At 43.8% G+C, this 15,345-nt stretch overlaps 1 protein-coding gene across 1 annotated transcript; it reads left to right on the top strand.

The window, feature by feature from the left end:
- Window positions 1–4,599: 4,599 nt before the first annotated feature.
- On the top strand, window positions 4,600–5,544 carry LOC123370043 (olfactory receptor-like protein OLF1). Its single transcript, XM_045016224.1, has one exon. It carries the CDS (start codon window positions 4,606–4,608, stop codon window positions 5,542–5,544), a length of 939 nt encoding a protein of 312 aa, XP_044872159.1. The 5' UTR covers window positions 4,600–4,605.
- Window positions 5,545–15,345: the final 9,801 nt, after the last annotated feature.

Genomic DNA, 15,345 nt, shown 5'->3' with positions numbered 1-15,345 from the left:
AAGAAATTCACCCAATTCACCTTTGTGTTCCAACACTGAGGAATACTTAAGGAGACATTTGGAGAGGTGACCAACAAATAAAGTGGAATAGATTCACCTCAGTTTTGTATCATATTAAAAAGACCTCACAGGACAAACAGCTATCCAGACCAGCTGATGCTCTGGTCCTCTGTGTTCCATTTCCACAAGGAAAGACACGGCAACAACATTAATTGCATGTGCTGTGCACGCCTGTTATCCTGGGAGCAAATACTCTGTGTGTGTGGTTTTGGTGTGCAGTGGGCAGTGTGTGTGTTTGGTGTGTAGTGGGCACTATATGTGTGTATGTGGTGCGGGGTACAGTAGAGCTGAATGTCAAGTGTAGGCAGGTGCGTGTCCCTTACCCTGCCCACTGCTCAGGCTGGCATCCCCCCTCCTTCAATTTACACCACCTGGGGATTGGCTCATTGACTTCATTGAAGTGACACAGATTTCCCGTAGATTCATGATTTCTAGTCTGACCATTGGCTAACACAGGGCATGGAACCTTGTCCACTAATTAAAGCTAGAACATCTCTTTTAGAGAGCAATCCAGTCTTGATTTAAAGATGTCAAGTGATTGTGTTTTGGTACGTTGTCCCATTCATGATTCAAAACGTGCTCAGATTCGCACCAATTGAAGATCTGGCCCTTTGGCTTCAATGGAGCTAGGCTGTTTTATACTATCTATGAATCTGGCCCAATGACTTCCAGGGAGAGGAATCCATTAAAGCAGCAAGGGAAGTGGTCTAATGGGTAGTGTCCATATCATGGTTACCTCTTTAAGCAAGTCTAGCAATATCCACCAGACGTAGACACAGTGCAGAGAAGCCCTGTTCATCCTCGGTGGGTACAAGTTGAGGAATGTAGGTCTAATGATGCCCCGTCCGCCTGTGTGATGACACTAGAAGGCAGGGGAGTATGCACATTCTCTCTTCCCTAGCTTCACCAGGTTACTGGGCATGGACAAGAGGCTGCCACTAGGAACATCTCCATGGAGGAGATTTTGCACAAAGGGCTCATCTAAATTTCAGAAAAAAACGAGTCCTGAGACCTGTAGGAAGAGAAAGGATATTTGCAATGCATAGGAGCTGTTAGTGTTCCCATTGGGTCATTTCACAAGATGAAATCCCTGGCCATGCACTGAAGAGATCCCAGCAGAGAAGGGCACAGAAATTACATTGTCCCCTCTTTCATGGGGTCTTTACTATTTTTCATTCTTGAATGCCTCTTTTCCTGTGAAATAAAAGGCATTTGCACAAAAAGTTGAAGGCTACTCTTTGCATGTGAAACCATAAATATCAAGATCTTCATCTCATCTGTCAAAACCTGCGTCCCCATTATCCAACACACCATTTTTATAATAGTGATTCCATTCAGAAGGGTCATTTCCATAGTTCCCCCTAAGGTGTGTACCTGGGTGGTTGCACACGAGGGAGTGAAGGGTCATGCACCTAATTAGACCATGGAGAGAATGCATGTGTAGTATGAGGTGGTGGCCTTCGGAGGATTAGGGAGTAGGTGGCGGAGCAATGGGGTGAGATTGGGAGCGAGGGGAAATTGGGACGTGCAAGGCTGCGCCGGCTGGAAAGAGACGTGACTCTCTCTAGCTCCAGGGCTATGGCTGCCGAGGACAGATGTCCCTCCCTCCCAGCCTCAGCTCAGTGGCTGCTGCGGCAAAGGAGACACTCCACTCTTCCCAGTCGCAGCTCGGTGGCTGCTGTGGTGGAGGAGAGAGACAGCTCTCTCCAAACAACTGCTAAAACCTAATGGAAATCAATACTTCTGACAAGTGATTTCCCTTAAGTTTTAGCATTTGTTTGGAGAGAGGCATTGGAAACCATTAAGGAGAGATCTTTGCTCTCTAGTATAGTATTGGCTTTTAAGAGTACTCCCATTGGCTCATAAGTAGCAAGCAGCACTGGGTTTAGTGTTTTTCATGATAAAGACCTTATTTGCAAGCTCTTTGAAGTAGGGATCTCTCTGCAAACTCCAAAGCCATGTGTTAATGTCCTGGAGGTCATGTAAAAACGTAATGAGTTGGTCTACTCCGAGTTTTTAACTTGGTGACACACAGTGTGCAACCAGAAGAACTTTGCCTGTTTCTACAGGGCTCTGTTGCGCTTGCACTGCATGGGCCCTAAACACTCATTTAAAATACCCACCACCAACCACTTGATGTTTTACTTCCCTTCGTATTTTCAGTGTTGTCATTTGTTTGTTTGTGGCTTTGTTTTGCTGTCTGTGTTGCTTTATTACTTATTTTTACTGTTCTCTGTGTGTGAAGTATTAATCAAATTAAGAGTTGACATTCCAGAGAAATTGTATAATCCCACGGGAGTGCCTTTTGCTCTCCTTTCCAGTATCAGAAAATATTGTATTGATACTTGGGGTGTGAGCATTTCTATTTGACTCATAAATTTATTTAGCATCTTAAAGCTGAGCAGTGTGTGCAGATAATATGCATGCAAGCGGGATAGTTCTGTGAAGTCCGTAGCATGCTAGTGTTTTGGCAGATTTTTCAAGAGCAGCTTTCCCTGAAGGTTTAGTGGTCTGTGGTAGGAGTATGTTATTTAATTAGGCCTCTGGTGCATATTTTTTATGCTTTCACTTAATGACCATGATGACTTTGTTTTATTTATATAGCTGTTTTCAGTACGCCACATTTTGCTGTGTTTACTAGCTTGAGTTGTTAGAAAGTTTGATAAAATACATATATTCCAAGGGAAGTGTTAATTTTCTTTTTATTTGATTTCATATTAAATAAGCATCTTAAGCAGTACACCTTGTTAATTATCCCTTGTTTTAATATCCTTTCTTCTTCTTCCATACCTATGAACTTTTAAAAATATATATTATATCTAGATTTAGTATGCACAAATGACCTCAGTATTGGTGCTGCACATAACAACATTCAATCTGCACATGAATGGAAAAAAATAGAGGGATCATCGGTCATTTCCAGTTGTACAGAGAAGCACCAAATTAACAATGGAGGGCAGATGACTGCGGTTTCCTCCTCAGCTCCTCTGGTCATAATGTGGTCTCCATCAAGCACAATGCATGAACCTATCCTTCCGAATTTGGGGAATAACCTAGCAAGGGAAGGACATAGAATACCAGGGTGATTCGCCTGCTATAGATAGATAGATAGATAGATAGATAATCTGAAGTACTCTTACATGTCTTTCAGGTTTTGCATTTCACCTAAGGGGTCAGGACAATGAGGTGATTCTGAAACAATTAGTCCATTTCAGCTGCATCTAACTTTCTGTTCCTTTCATTCTAGACTTGATGCTATGGCTGGTTGAAAATTTCCATCAAAAAGGCCAAACATCCCTCCTCCCCAAACCATGGCTGTGGGACTATTGTGTGATATTCCAGGGTAGTTCAGCAAGAGGAGAGACCATCGTGCATCATGGGGGATGTAGTCCAGCCTGGGAGCCTGGCCCATGAAGCGATTGGCGGTGTGTGATATCTGATGGAACCCCGTAGTATTTCCAAGCCAAAATGTTAAGTTTTCAGCCAAAGGCTTTCAGTCTCCACAAACAAACCCCCTTTGTGGATTGTCTCTATTCAGTACCCAGATTGCACTGAAAAGAGCAGGATGAAATCTACCCCTAATGTCATACTCTGTAACTCTGGTAGAAATTGCATCATTTATTAACACAGTAGGAAAGAGTGGGCCAAATTAATCCCCAGGGCATAAGTTACACTGAGGGTGGCTTTGGTTCACTGAGCACATTAATTAGGTGTTGTGTTTCTCTGAGCTCAGGTATTCCCAGTTGCTTCAGCAATCATGTTCCACAGATCACAAAACTTACTATAAAACTTCCCGAATGCTCCAAATTGCCAGTTTCTGATGATGGGGAAACGCCAACACATCTCTCTCTCTCTTCTCAGCAGGTATGTCCTATTGTCCTGAATTACAGTCAAACACACACATATAGACACCATGGGGATCAGCAGGTATTGAATTTAAGACCTCCAGCACTAAAAGCCTCAGCCCCAACTCCTATCCCCTCAGCTAAAGGAGCAACCTCCTTGGGTGGAAAAAAATAGGCAATTACATAGTCACTGAAGCCAGTGCTTTCATTGTGTCTCTGGGTTTTCATACAGGCTAAAGTAAAGGCGAAAAGCTTAATTAGCACAGTAAGTAAGATTTACCCCAAACCCACATGCCAAGCCACAGAGCTCCCTTTTCCCAAAGAGGGTAGAAAGATTGACATTTCTTTACTCTCACCCCTTCTTTAGCTAAGTAATAATCTCTTCAGACTGATTCTCTCAGAGCACCGCCACAAGTCACTGTTTTCTGTTTGAATTAGTGAACAGGAGTCTTTGGTGTGGGGCATGATTAACCTGCATGTCATTGTATTTGCACAGTGTGTGCATTTTATTGAACACCGGGAATGACCAGCGGTGAACATCTGGCTCTGTGGATTAAGCCCTTCCCTTAGCGGATACTGATATCGATTTAGAAATTGATCTCCATCTATCTTCACTTACTTCATTACAGAGAAGGGGCAGGTTTTCCGCACCATCCACCTTCCCAGATTTCTGCAGCTTCCTGATCTCTGTTCAGAGGAGATGGAAAAGGGAAATCACTCGGAGGCGACTGAGTTCATTCTCTCAGGACTGACAGATCGTCCGGAGCTGCAGGTTCCCCTCTTTGGGGTGTTCCTACTGATTTATGGTGTCACTCTTGTAGGGAATGGGGGGATGCTCTTGTTAATCACAATTGACCCCCGACTCCACAACCCCATGTACTTTTTCCTCAGTAATTTGTCTTTCTGTGACCTCTGCTTTTCCTCGATAATTTCCCCTAAGATGCTGCTGAATTTCTTAGCGCAGAGGAAAAGCATTTCTTACACTGAGTGCACAGTGCAACTGTATCTCTCAATTGTTTTTGGAGACGTTGTGTGCCTCTTGCTGGCCGTGATGGCGTATGACCGTTATGTGGCCATCTGTAACCCGCTGCTCTATACGGTCACCATGTCCAGGCAGCTTTGTAAACAGCTTATGGCTTTGTTGTATGCTGTGGGGTTGGTGGATTCAATGATAAACACTTTTTTTATATTTCGGCTGTCATTCTGCAGCTCCAACATCATCAATCATTTCTTCTGTGACATCCCCCCACTGCTGGTGCTCTCCTGTTCTGACACCCGCATCAAAGAGATTGTGATGTTTGTTTTCTCGTGCTGCGTTATAGTGAGCAGCCTTGTAACTGTCCTCCTCTCCTATGTGTATATCATCTCCACCATCCTGCAGATTCGCTCTGCGAAGGGCCGGCGCAAAACCTTCTCCACCTGCTCTTTCCACTTGACTGCTGTAGCCCTGTATTTTGGCACCCTCCTCTTCATGTATTTACATCCCACCTCTACCTATTCAATGGACACAGGCAAAGTGGCCTCAGTGTTTTACACGGTGGTGATCCCCATGTTGAACCCCCTCATCTACAGCCTGAGGAACACAGAGGTGAAGGACGCCCTGAGGAAAGCAATGAATAAATTCCTAACCAATTCTTGAATCTGTTTAACTCTTTACTGGTTTAGTGATGGGGTGTGGAAACAGGTGAATTCAAATCCCAGCCCATTGCAATATAATTTCACACAGCCCGTGGTCGTATTGTTCATCATTGTATTGTTATTTTTGTTAATTTGTTTGTATTCCAACAAGGTCTGCAGACCGCAAATGAGATCAGTGGACAAAACATGGGAAGCATCAGAGGTGCAGAAAGAGAGAATGATTCTATAGCCTGGGGGCTAAGGGCACCCACCTAGAGCGTGAGATGCTCAATTTCATGTCTCTGTTCCAATGGCTATTGAATTATTTATCCACAGTAGAACAACTTTGAAAGGAGAGATTGAGAGGAACCCAGAATGAAATAGGACATCGCTCAGGGGCTGGGATGCTTTCTGGAAATGCAGGAATCAATTTGAAAGTGGGTCTCCCAAATTGCAAGACAGTGCCCTGGCAATTGGGCTATGTTCTGTCCTGCATCGCTCTCAGGACTGGTCTACATTACTGCTGTAAATTGATCTGTTATGCTACTTCAAGTTGACTAAGTTAGTCTGACTTACAGCGGTGTCCACACCATGCTACGTCACTGGGAGAGTTACGTAATGGAAGTAGTGTAACATACATCATCTGACAGCGTTAGTGTAGCCCAGCACTACGAAAGATCCATGATGGAATATAGTGTCTGAGGGAGCTGTAGTACAGACTTCAACAGGTGAGAACTCTCCCATTGACTTAGCATGTCTTCCCCAGACCTGCTCAATCAACACCATTTCATCTATCCCAGTAGCCCTGATTTAGCCAGTAGTGTAGATATGGCCTCAGTCTCTCCTGTTGAAGCTGTTGCACTGTGGATAAAAGACAGGAAGAATCATGGGTCCAGAAAGAGAGAATGACTGTATAGACTGGTAGTTCGGGATACCCACATATTCAACTTCACATGTCTGTTCCAATGGTTATTTAATTAGCTATCCACCACAGAACAACTTGGAAAGGAGAGATTGAAAGCAACTCAGATTCCAAGAGCACATCACTCAGTGGCTGGGATGCTTTCTGCAAATGCAGGAAATATAAGTGCATAGTGTTATGAGTTGGGTCACAGAGATCCTCAATGGGACTGTCACCCGATGTGCTGAAATTACCTCTGAGCCCATTTTCCCTGCCAGCCTGGGCCTCCAGAACCCTTCCGTGTTGAGCCAGACAGGCTAGCCTGCTGCAACACAGACGCAGGGTCTGGGCCCCAGCCTGAAAACTGCAGATCTAGACTGAAATGAGCTCAGCAGGAAACCTGTCTCCAGCACTCAGACACCCAGCTCCCAATGGGATCTAAAACCCAAATAAATCCATTTTACTCTCTGTAAAGCTTATACAGGGTAAAATGATAAATGTTCATGCTCTATAGCACTGCAAGAGAGCTATGCACAGCTGTTTTCCCCCCAAGGTAACAATTACTTACACTGAGTTTATAAATAAATAAAAGTTATTTTATTAAGTATAAAAAGTAGGATTTAAGTGGTTTTGGGTAGTAACAGACACAAAGTAAGTCACAAACGGAAAAAAAAACAAACCCAACCAAAAAAAAGAACCCACTCGCAACACTAAGTTCAATAAACTCAGAAATCATTTACAAATGTTAACTTCTCACCCCAGTTGTTATTTCAGGTAAAATCCTTCTCAGGTCGGATCCTTTTTCTGACCTGGGTCCAGCCTGTTCTCCCCCACCCCTGCGGTTACAGTCCTTTTGTTTCCAGGTGCTTGCAGGTATCCCTGTGGGGTGGGGAGGTCGTCTCTTAAGCCAGCTGAAGACAACTCATCATTTGCCTTCCCCACTTTATATAGAACATCCTTCAGGTGGGAAACCTTTGTTTGGAATTCCACCTCCCTCTGGAAAAGTAGCAGCTTCAAGATGGATTTCAGTATATAGTGACAAGGTCACATGTCACTGTAAGACCCCAGTCTCCATTCTTCCTGAGTTGGCCCACACATACACAGGAAGGCTTGCAGGTAAACAGAGCCATTCACAGTTCAGTGATTCTGAAGCACCTTTAATGGCCTCCACTCCAAGTTTTTATCTTATTCTCCTAATTCCAGACATAGAAATAATTAATTTAAACAAATAGGAAGAACACACTTAGTAGATTATAACCTTTCTAATGATATGTTACATGGGGCACTTAGCATAAAGCATATTCCAGTTATGTCATATTCAGAAGTATATTTTCATTAAGCATATGGAGTTCAATGTCACATGTGGCTTTGCCCAGCACTGGAGAGAAGGGGGAATTGAACCAGGATCTCCCACCTCACAGGTGAACACCCCAACTATTGGGCTAAAAATTACAAAGGGAATGACCACGACTGCCTCCTACGGTGGCTGCGTTGCGACAGGAACCTAAATCCTTCCCCCGCACACACACATTGTTTTGGGACAAAAGAATTAGGAGTATTTATAATGCATTTGTGAATAGTTTCAGGTCAATCCAAACAGTATTGTTTTTGACAATAAATTATTAATCCAGAAGAAATTCACCCATTTCTAGACACCTTTGTGTTCCAATTCTGGGAAGTAATTAAGGAGAGATTTGGAGAAGTGACCAACAAATAAAGTGGAATACAGTCACCTCAGTTTTGTATCATATTAAAAAGACCTCACGGGAGAGCCAGCGATCCAGACTAGATGATGCTCTGGCCCTCTGTGTTCCATTTCCACAATGAAAGATATGGTAACATCATGAATTACATGTGCTGTTCACACCTGTTGTCCAGGGAGCAAACATGCTCCAGGGAGTAAATCTCAGACTCAACAAAACTAAATGTAACCTCTGCCACCCAAGGAAGCAGCTCCACAGGTATTAAGGGTAACGTTGGTGTGGTTAGCAAACAGGGAATGATTCGACTCTAAGTCTGATTTTAGGCTTCTGAGCAGGTACTGCTTCCCACCTTCGCAATGCATTGTAAGTGAAGGGAGGAAAAACAAAGAGGTACCACCAAGTCATGGGCAAACAAGTCAGTTTCAGAAGAAGAGTGACTGGAAAAGGTGAGAAAAATATCTTTAATAGGAAAGGGGAAACTCCCCCATTGATTCAGGGAATGTCTAAGCTATAGCCATTACATTGTCTCAGCTACAGTGTGCAGCAGTGCCGTAGCATAGATGCTTTCCACATTGATGGAAGGGTTTTTTTTCCATTCATGTAGTTAATCCACATCTCCGAGAGGCAGTAGCTAGGTCAATGGAAGAATTACACTGAGGGTCAGTACAAGCTAACTGCCTCAAACATGGTATGAAAAGTTTCCCTGCCCTGTGTGACGGAGCTCAGTTGATCTAATTTTTAAGCATAAACCAGGCCTCAGAGAAGCCACTGATAGAAAAGCCCAGTTGGGAAATCTAGTCCTATCTGCCTTCCAGGGCAGCAGAATCCCCTTCATTTCTTTTTGCTCAGGCTAGTTGGAAATATTCCAGCTGTCCCAGCTTCCCAGTAGACATTATTCTTCATTATTCTGCAGTCTGATCGAGCTGTGGTGTGTGTGTGCAGTGGTCTGTGTGTGTGTGTGTGTGTGTGTGTGTGTGTGTGTGTGTGAGGTAGAGGATACAGACGGGCTGAATATCAAGTGTAGGCAGCTGTGTGTCCCTTGCCCTGCCCACTGCTCAGGTTGGCACTCCCCCGGTGCAGGATCCTTTGTGAGATCATAGAATCACAGGACTGGAAAGGACCTCGAGAGGTCATCTATTCCACTCCCCTGCAGTCATGGCAGGACCAAATATTATCTAGACCATCCCCGACAGGGGTTTGTCTAACCTGCTCTTAAAATTCACCAGTGGTGGAGATTCCACAACTTTCCTGGACAAATTATTCCAGTGCTTAGCCACTCTTAATGTTGGGATGTTTTTCCTAATGACCAGCCTAAACTGCTCTGGCTGAAATTGAAGTCCATTGGTTCTTGTCCTTCCCCTCCTCCCCGACTGTTTTGCAATTTTATTCCTAAACTCTGTTTCACAGACTATAAATGATAGGAAATGAATAAAATTAACAAAAGAATCAGGAGGGAGCTGGCATGCTCGGAGATATTTTGTAACAGAATATGCAGAGATGCTGCAGAGATCTTCAGTGTTAAACACCAGTTTGGGGAATATTCTCCTTTTTGAAGCCTGCTCTTGTTAAACCCCAAGGCCCCTTTCTTAGGGAGTCCAATGGGAAGGCAGATTAGCATTGTATATTGCTAATGCTGTTGCTAGCATTGCAAACCTTTTTGGGGAGTGTTAAAGGTGTGTGAGTGGGGAGTGAAAGTTTTTTTTCGCAGATACAAAAGTCTGGGGGGAGGAGGGAGGGGGGAAGCAAAGAACGAGTTAATGTAACACTGCAACTAGAAAGCTACCAAAGGTCCATCTAGCCCAGTATCCAGTCTTCTGACAGTGGCCAATGCCAGGTGCCCCACAGGGAATGAACAGAACAGGGAATCATCAAGTGATCCATTCCCTGTCACTCATTCCCAGCTTCTGGTAAACAGAGGCTGGGGACACCATCCCTGCCCATCCTGGCTAATAGCCATTGAGGGACCTATCCTCCATAAATTTATTTAGTTCTTTTTTGAAACCTGTTATAGTCTTAACCTTGACAACATCCTCTGACAAGGGGTTCCACAGGTTGGCTGTGCATTGTGTGAAAAATAGGGTTTTATTGTTTGTTTTAAACCTGATGCCTATTAATTTCATTTGGTGGCCCCTAGTTCTTGTGTTATGAAAAGGAGTAAATGACACTTCCTTACTTACTTTCTCCACATCAGTCATGATTTAATGGATCTCTATCATATTTCCCCTTAGTTGTCTATTTTCCAAGCTGAAAAGTCCCAGTCTTATTAATCTCTCCTCATACAGAAGCCGTTCCATAGCCTTTATAATTTTTGTTGCCCTTTTCTGAACCTTTTCCCATTCCAAGATATCCTTTTTTGAGATTGGGCCACCACATCTGCCTGCAGTAATCAAGATGTGGGCATACCATGGATTTATAGAGATAAGATGTTATTATCTATCCCTTTCTTAATGATAGCCAACATTTTGTTCACTTTTTTGACTGCCCCTGCACTTTGAGTGGAAATTTTCAGAACACAACATACAATGTAATCCTATAATTTCACCTCCACACATATTTTATCAGGACAATACTGATCAGCAGATTATGAGTTTTCAAATTATACATTATAAAGCATACTTTAAAAAGTCAACAGAACAAAAAACTAAACAAAAGATCCTCAAACAATTCCACCCCACCACAAGCTACACTCTCCGAAATACTAGACAAAAAAATCAGCTATTCAAACATATGAAACACAGAATGTGAGAGAACTACTGTCTGTGAAGCAGACCAAACAGGTGTAGCCATACCCATAGCCTTATGTAATCAGTAGCATGATCAGAACAAATTCCATGGGAACAACCCCTAGATTGCACAGGAACACCCTTTATAGTCTGTGGGAGTGTGAAAGTATTCTATTCCCACGAAACTCTTCACTCCCATCCTTCCACCTCCAAAGAAACACACAGCAATGGCTCATAGTGTGTTCAACCTGTTCCCAATTGGTACATAACCTGAGGACCCAGCTGTGGAGGGAACGCAGCAGGAGTTAACATGGATTCAAATCTTGTTAACTTTGGGTCTGGTCTCTGTGAAGTCCAGATCTACCTCCACATCTCAGACAATTCATGAAAAAGGCCTTGCAAAGGGACCTAGGACAGGGGCCAAATTCAGCAGACCCAGTGCTCCTCCATCAATGACTCCTGCGAGATTTGACATTCATTATTCTCATTCATTAAGGGATGAATACAGCCCTATATTTTGGGGTGATGTTTAAAGAAGTGAAAAATTCCCCATTCTGTTAAGGAATGAAGCAGGTTTAATTGAAGCCCCACCCTTCTGTGTGAAATCACTGGAGGACAGGGGGATAATGCACATTCTCTCTTTTCTAGCTTGACCGGGGTTTTGGGTATGGACAAGGGGTTGCTGTTAGGACAATCTTTAAGGGACCCCTTTAATGACTTTAAGGATCTGTAACAGTGTGTCACCAAACTCTCACAAGCACGCCTTCTGGTTGGGTGTGTCCACAGTCTTTAAACAGTCCCAGCCCTGGTATCTGGACACACCCCCAGAGCTTCCTCCCTGGAGACAACAGTTTTGCTTTTTCTGGGTCTTTCTGGGCCTAGATCTCTGGATGGGAAACTCAGTAGTTTGATCCCTGTTACTGTGGTCCAATTGAAGCCACTTCCTCAGTGGCGCAACCACTACTCCAGAACCCAGCCCAGGTAACCTAAGAACAGCAGCCACACATCACTGTGTCCCATTAACTAAACTGCTTTCAGCTCCCTTGGGCTACTGCCACATAGCCCCAGCCCTGACTCATGCTTCTCCTTTATCTCAGGGCAAATGTACGTTCAGACCTATCAGCCAACCACGAGCCCTTTTTTACTCCCAAAGGCCATGTCTACACTACCCGCCGGATTGGTGGGTAGTAATCAATCTATCGGAAATTGATTTATTGCATCTCATCTAGATGCCATAAATTGATCCCTGAAATGATGCCCGTACTCCACCTTGGCCGGAGGAGTAAGTGGAGTCGACGGGGGAGCCACGGCGGTCAACTTGCCACCATGAGGATGGCCAAGTAAGTCAAACTAAGATACTTTTAGCCAGCCAGGAGTTCAATGGAGTTCAATGGAGCTACAGTGATTGACACCAGCGAGGGATCTGGGCCATTGACTTCTATAAAGCTTTGTCAATTTACACCACCTGAGGAGTGGCTCATTGACGGCGGTTGACTTGCCGCCATGAGGATGGCCAGGTAAGTCAAACTAAGATACTTCGACTTCAGTTACGTGAATAGCGTACCTGAAGTTGCATATCTTACATCTACCCCACCCCCTAGTATAGACCAGTCTCCAGTCCCTGCCAGTTCTGAGCTGTCCATGTTGCTGCAGTTACCTTTAGCCAGACAGGAGTTCAATGGAGCTACAGTGAGTGACACCCGAGAGGGATCTGGGCCACTGACTTCTATGAAGCTGTGTCAATTTACACCACCTGGGGATTGGCGCGTTGACTTCATTGAAGTGAAACAGATTTCCCATAGATTCATGATTTCTAGTCTGACCATAGGCTAGAACAGGGCATGGAACCTCCTCCACTAATTAAAACTAGAACATCTCTTTTAGAGAGCAATCCAGTCTTGATTTAAAGATGTCAAGTGATTGTGTTTTGGTACGTTGTCCCATTCATGATTCAAAAACGTGCTGAGATTTGCACCAATTGAAGATCTGGCCCTTTGGCTTCAATGGAGCTAGGCTGTTTTATGCTATCTATGAATCTGCCCCAATGACTCCTAGGGAGAGGAATCATTTACAACAGCAGGGGAAGTGGTCTAATGGGTAGTGTCCATATCATGGTTACCTGTGTAAGCAAGTCTAGCAATATCCACCAGACGTAGGCACAGTGCAGAGAAGCCCTGTACATCCTCGGTGGGTACAAGTTGAGGAATGTTGGTCTAATGATGCTCCGTCCGCCTGTGTGATGACACTAGAAGGCAGGGGAGTATGCACATTCTCTCTTCCCTACCTTCACCAGGTTACTGGGCACGGACAAGAGGCTGCCACTAGGAACATCTCCATGGAGGTGATTGTGCACGAAGGGCTCATCTGTATTTCAGAGACAACCGAGTCCTGAGACTTGTAGGAAGAGAAAGGATATTTGCAATGCATAGGAGCTGTTAGTGTTTCCACTGGGTCATTTCACAAGATGAAATCCCTGGCCATGCACTGAAGAGATCCCAGCAGGGAAGGGCACAGAAATTAAATTGTCCTCTCTTTCATGGGGACTTTACTATTTTTCATTCTTGAATGCCTCTTTTCCTGTGAAATAAAAGGCATTTGCACAAAAAGTTGAAGGCTACTCTTTGCATGTGAAACCATAAAAATCAAGATCTTCATCTCATCTGTCAAAACCTGTGCCCCCATTATTCAACACACCATTTTTATAATAGTGATTCCGTTCAGAAGGGTCATTTCCATAGCTCCCCCTAAGGTGTGTGCCTGGGTGGTTGCACACGAGGGAGTGAAGGGTCATGCACCTAATTAGACCATGGAGAGAATGCATGTGTAGTATGAGGTGGTGGCCTTCGGAGGATTAGGGAGTAGGTGGCGGAGCAATGGGGTGAGATTGGGAGCGAGGGGAAATTGGGACGTGCAAGGCTGCGCCGGCTGGAAAGAGACGTGACTCTCTCTAGCTCCAGGGCTATGGCTGCCGAGGATAGACGTCCCTCCTTCCCAGCCTCAGCTCAGTGGCTGCTGTGGCAGAGGAGACACTCCACTCTTCCCAGTCCCAGCTCGGTGGCTGCCGTGGTGCTGGAGGGAGACAGCTCTCTCCAAACAACTGCTAAAACCTAATGGAAATCAATTCTTCTGACAAGTGATTTCCCTTAAGTTTTAGCATTTGTTTGGAGAGAGGCATTGGAAACCATTAAGGAGAGATCTTTGCTCTCTAGTATAGTTTTGGCTTTTAAGAGTACTCCCATTGGCTCATAAGTAGCAGGCAGCACTGGGTTTAGTGGGGGTGCTAAGTGTTTTTCAGGATAAAGACCTTATTAGCAAGTGCTTTGAAGTAGGGATCACTCTGCAAACTCCAAAGCCATGTGTTAATGTCCTAGAGGTTATGTAAAAACATGATGAGTTGGTCTACTCAGAGTTTTTAACTTGATGACACACACAGTGTGAAACCAGAAGAACTTTTCCTGTTTCTACAGGGCTCTGTTGTGCTTGCACTGTGTGGGCCTAAACACTAAATTAAAATACCCACCACCAACCACTTGATGTTTTACTTCCCTTTGTATTTTCAGTGTTGTCATTTGTTTGTTTGTGGCTTTGTTTTGCTGTCTGTGTTGCTTTATTACTTATTTTTACTGTTCTGTGTGTGTGAAGTATTAATCAAATTAAGAGTTGACATTCCAGAGAAATTGTATAATCCCATGGGAGTGCCTTTTGCTCTCCTTTCCAGTATCAGAAAATATTGTATTGATACTTGGGGTGTGAGCATTTCTATTTGACTCATAAATTTATTTAGCATCTTAAAGCTGAGCGGTGTGTGAAGATAATGTGCATGCACGGGGGATAGTTCTGTGAAGTCCGTAGCATGCTAGTGTTTTGGCAGATGCTTCATTTTTTGAAAGCAGCTTTCCCTGAAGATTTAGTGGTCTGTGGTAGGAGTAGGTTATTTAATTAGGCCTCTGGTGTATATTTTTTATGCTTCCACTTAATGACCATGATGACTTTGTTTTCTTTATATAGCTGTTTTCAGTACGCCACATTTTGTTGTGTTTAATAGCTTGAGTTGTTAGAAAGGATGATAAAGCACACGTATTCCAAGGGAAGTGTTAATTTTCTTTTTATTTGATTTCATATTAAATAAGCATCTTAAGCAGTGCACCTTGTTAATTATCCCTTGTTTTAATATCCTTTCTTCTTCTTCCGCCATACCTATGAACTTTTAAAAATATATATTATATCTAGATTTAGTATGCACAAATGACCTTAATATTGGTGCTGCACATTCAATATGCACATGGATGGAAAAAAAAGAGGGAACATTGGTCATTTCCAGTTGTACAGAGAAGCACCAAATTAACAATGGAGGGCAGATGACTGCGTTTTCTCCTGAGCTCCTCTGGTCATTATGTGGTCTCCATCAAGCACAATCCATGAACCTATCCTTCCTAATTTGGGGTATAACCTAGCAAGGGAAGGACATAGAATACCAGGGTGATTCACCTGCTATA

Source organism: Mauremys mutica, chromosome 4 (assembly GCF_020497125.1).
Source record: "Mauremys mutica isolate MM-2020 ecotype Southern chromosome 4, ASM2049712v1, whole genome shotgun sequence".
NCBI lineage: Eukaryota > Metazoa > Chordata > Testudines > Geoemydidae > Mauremys > Mauremys mutica.
The sequence above is the reverse complement of the archived record's forward strand: the minus strand, read 5'-3'. Positions and strand labels throughout refer to the sequence as shown.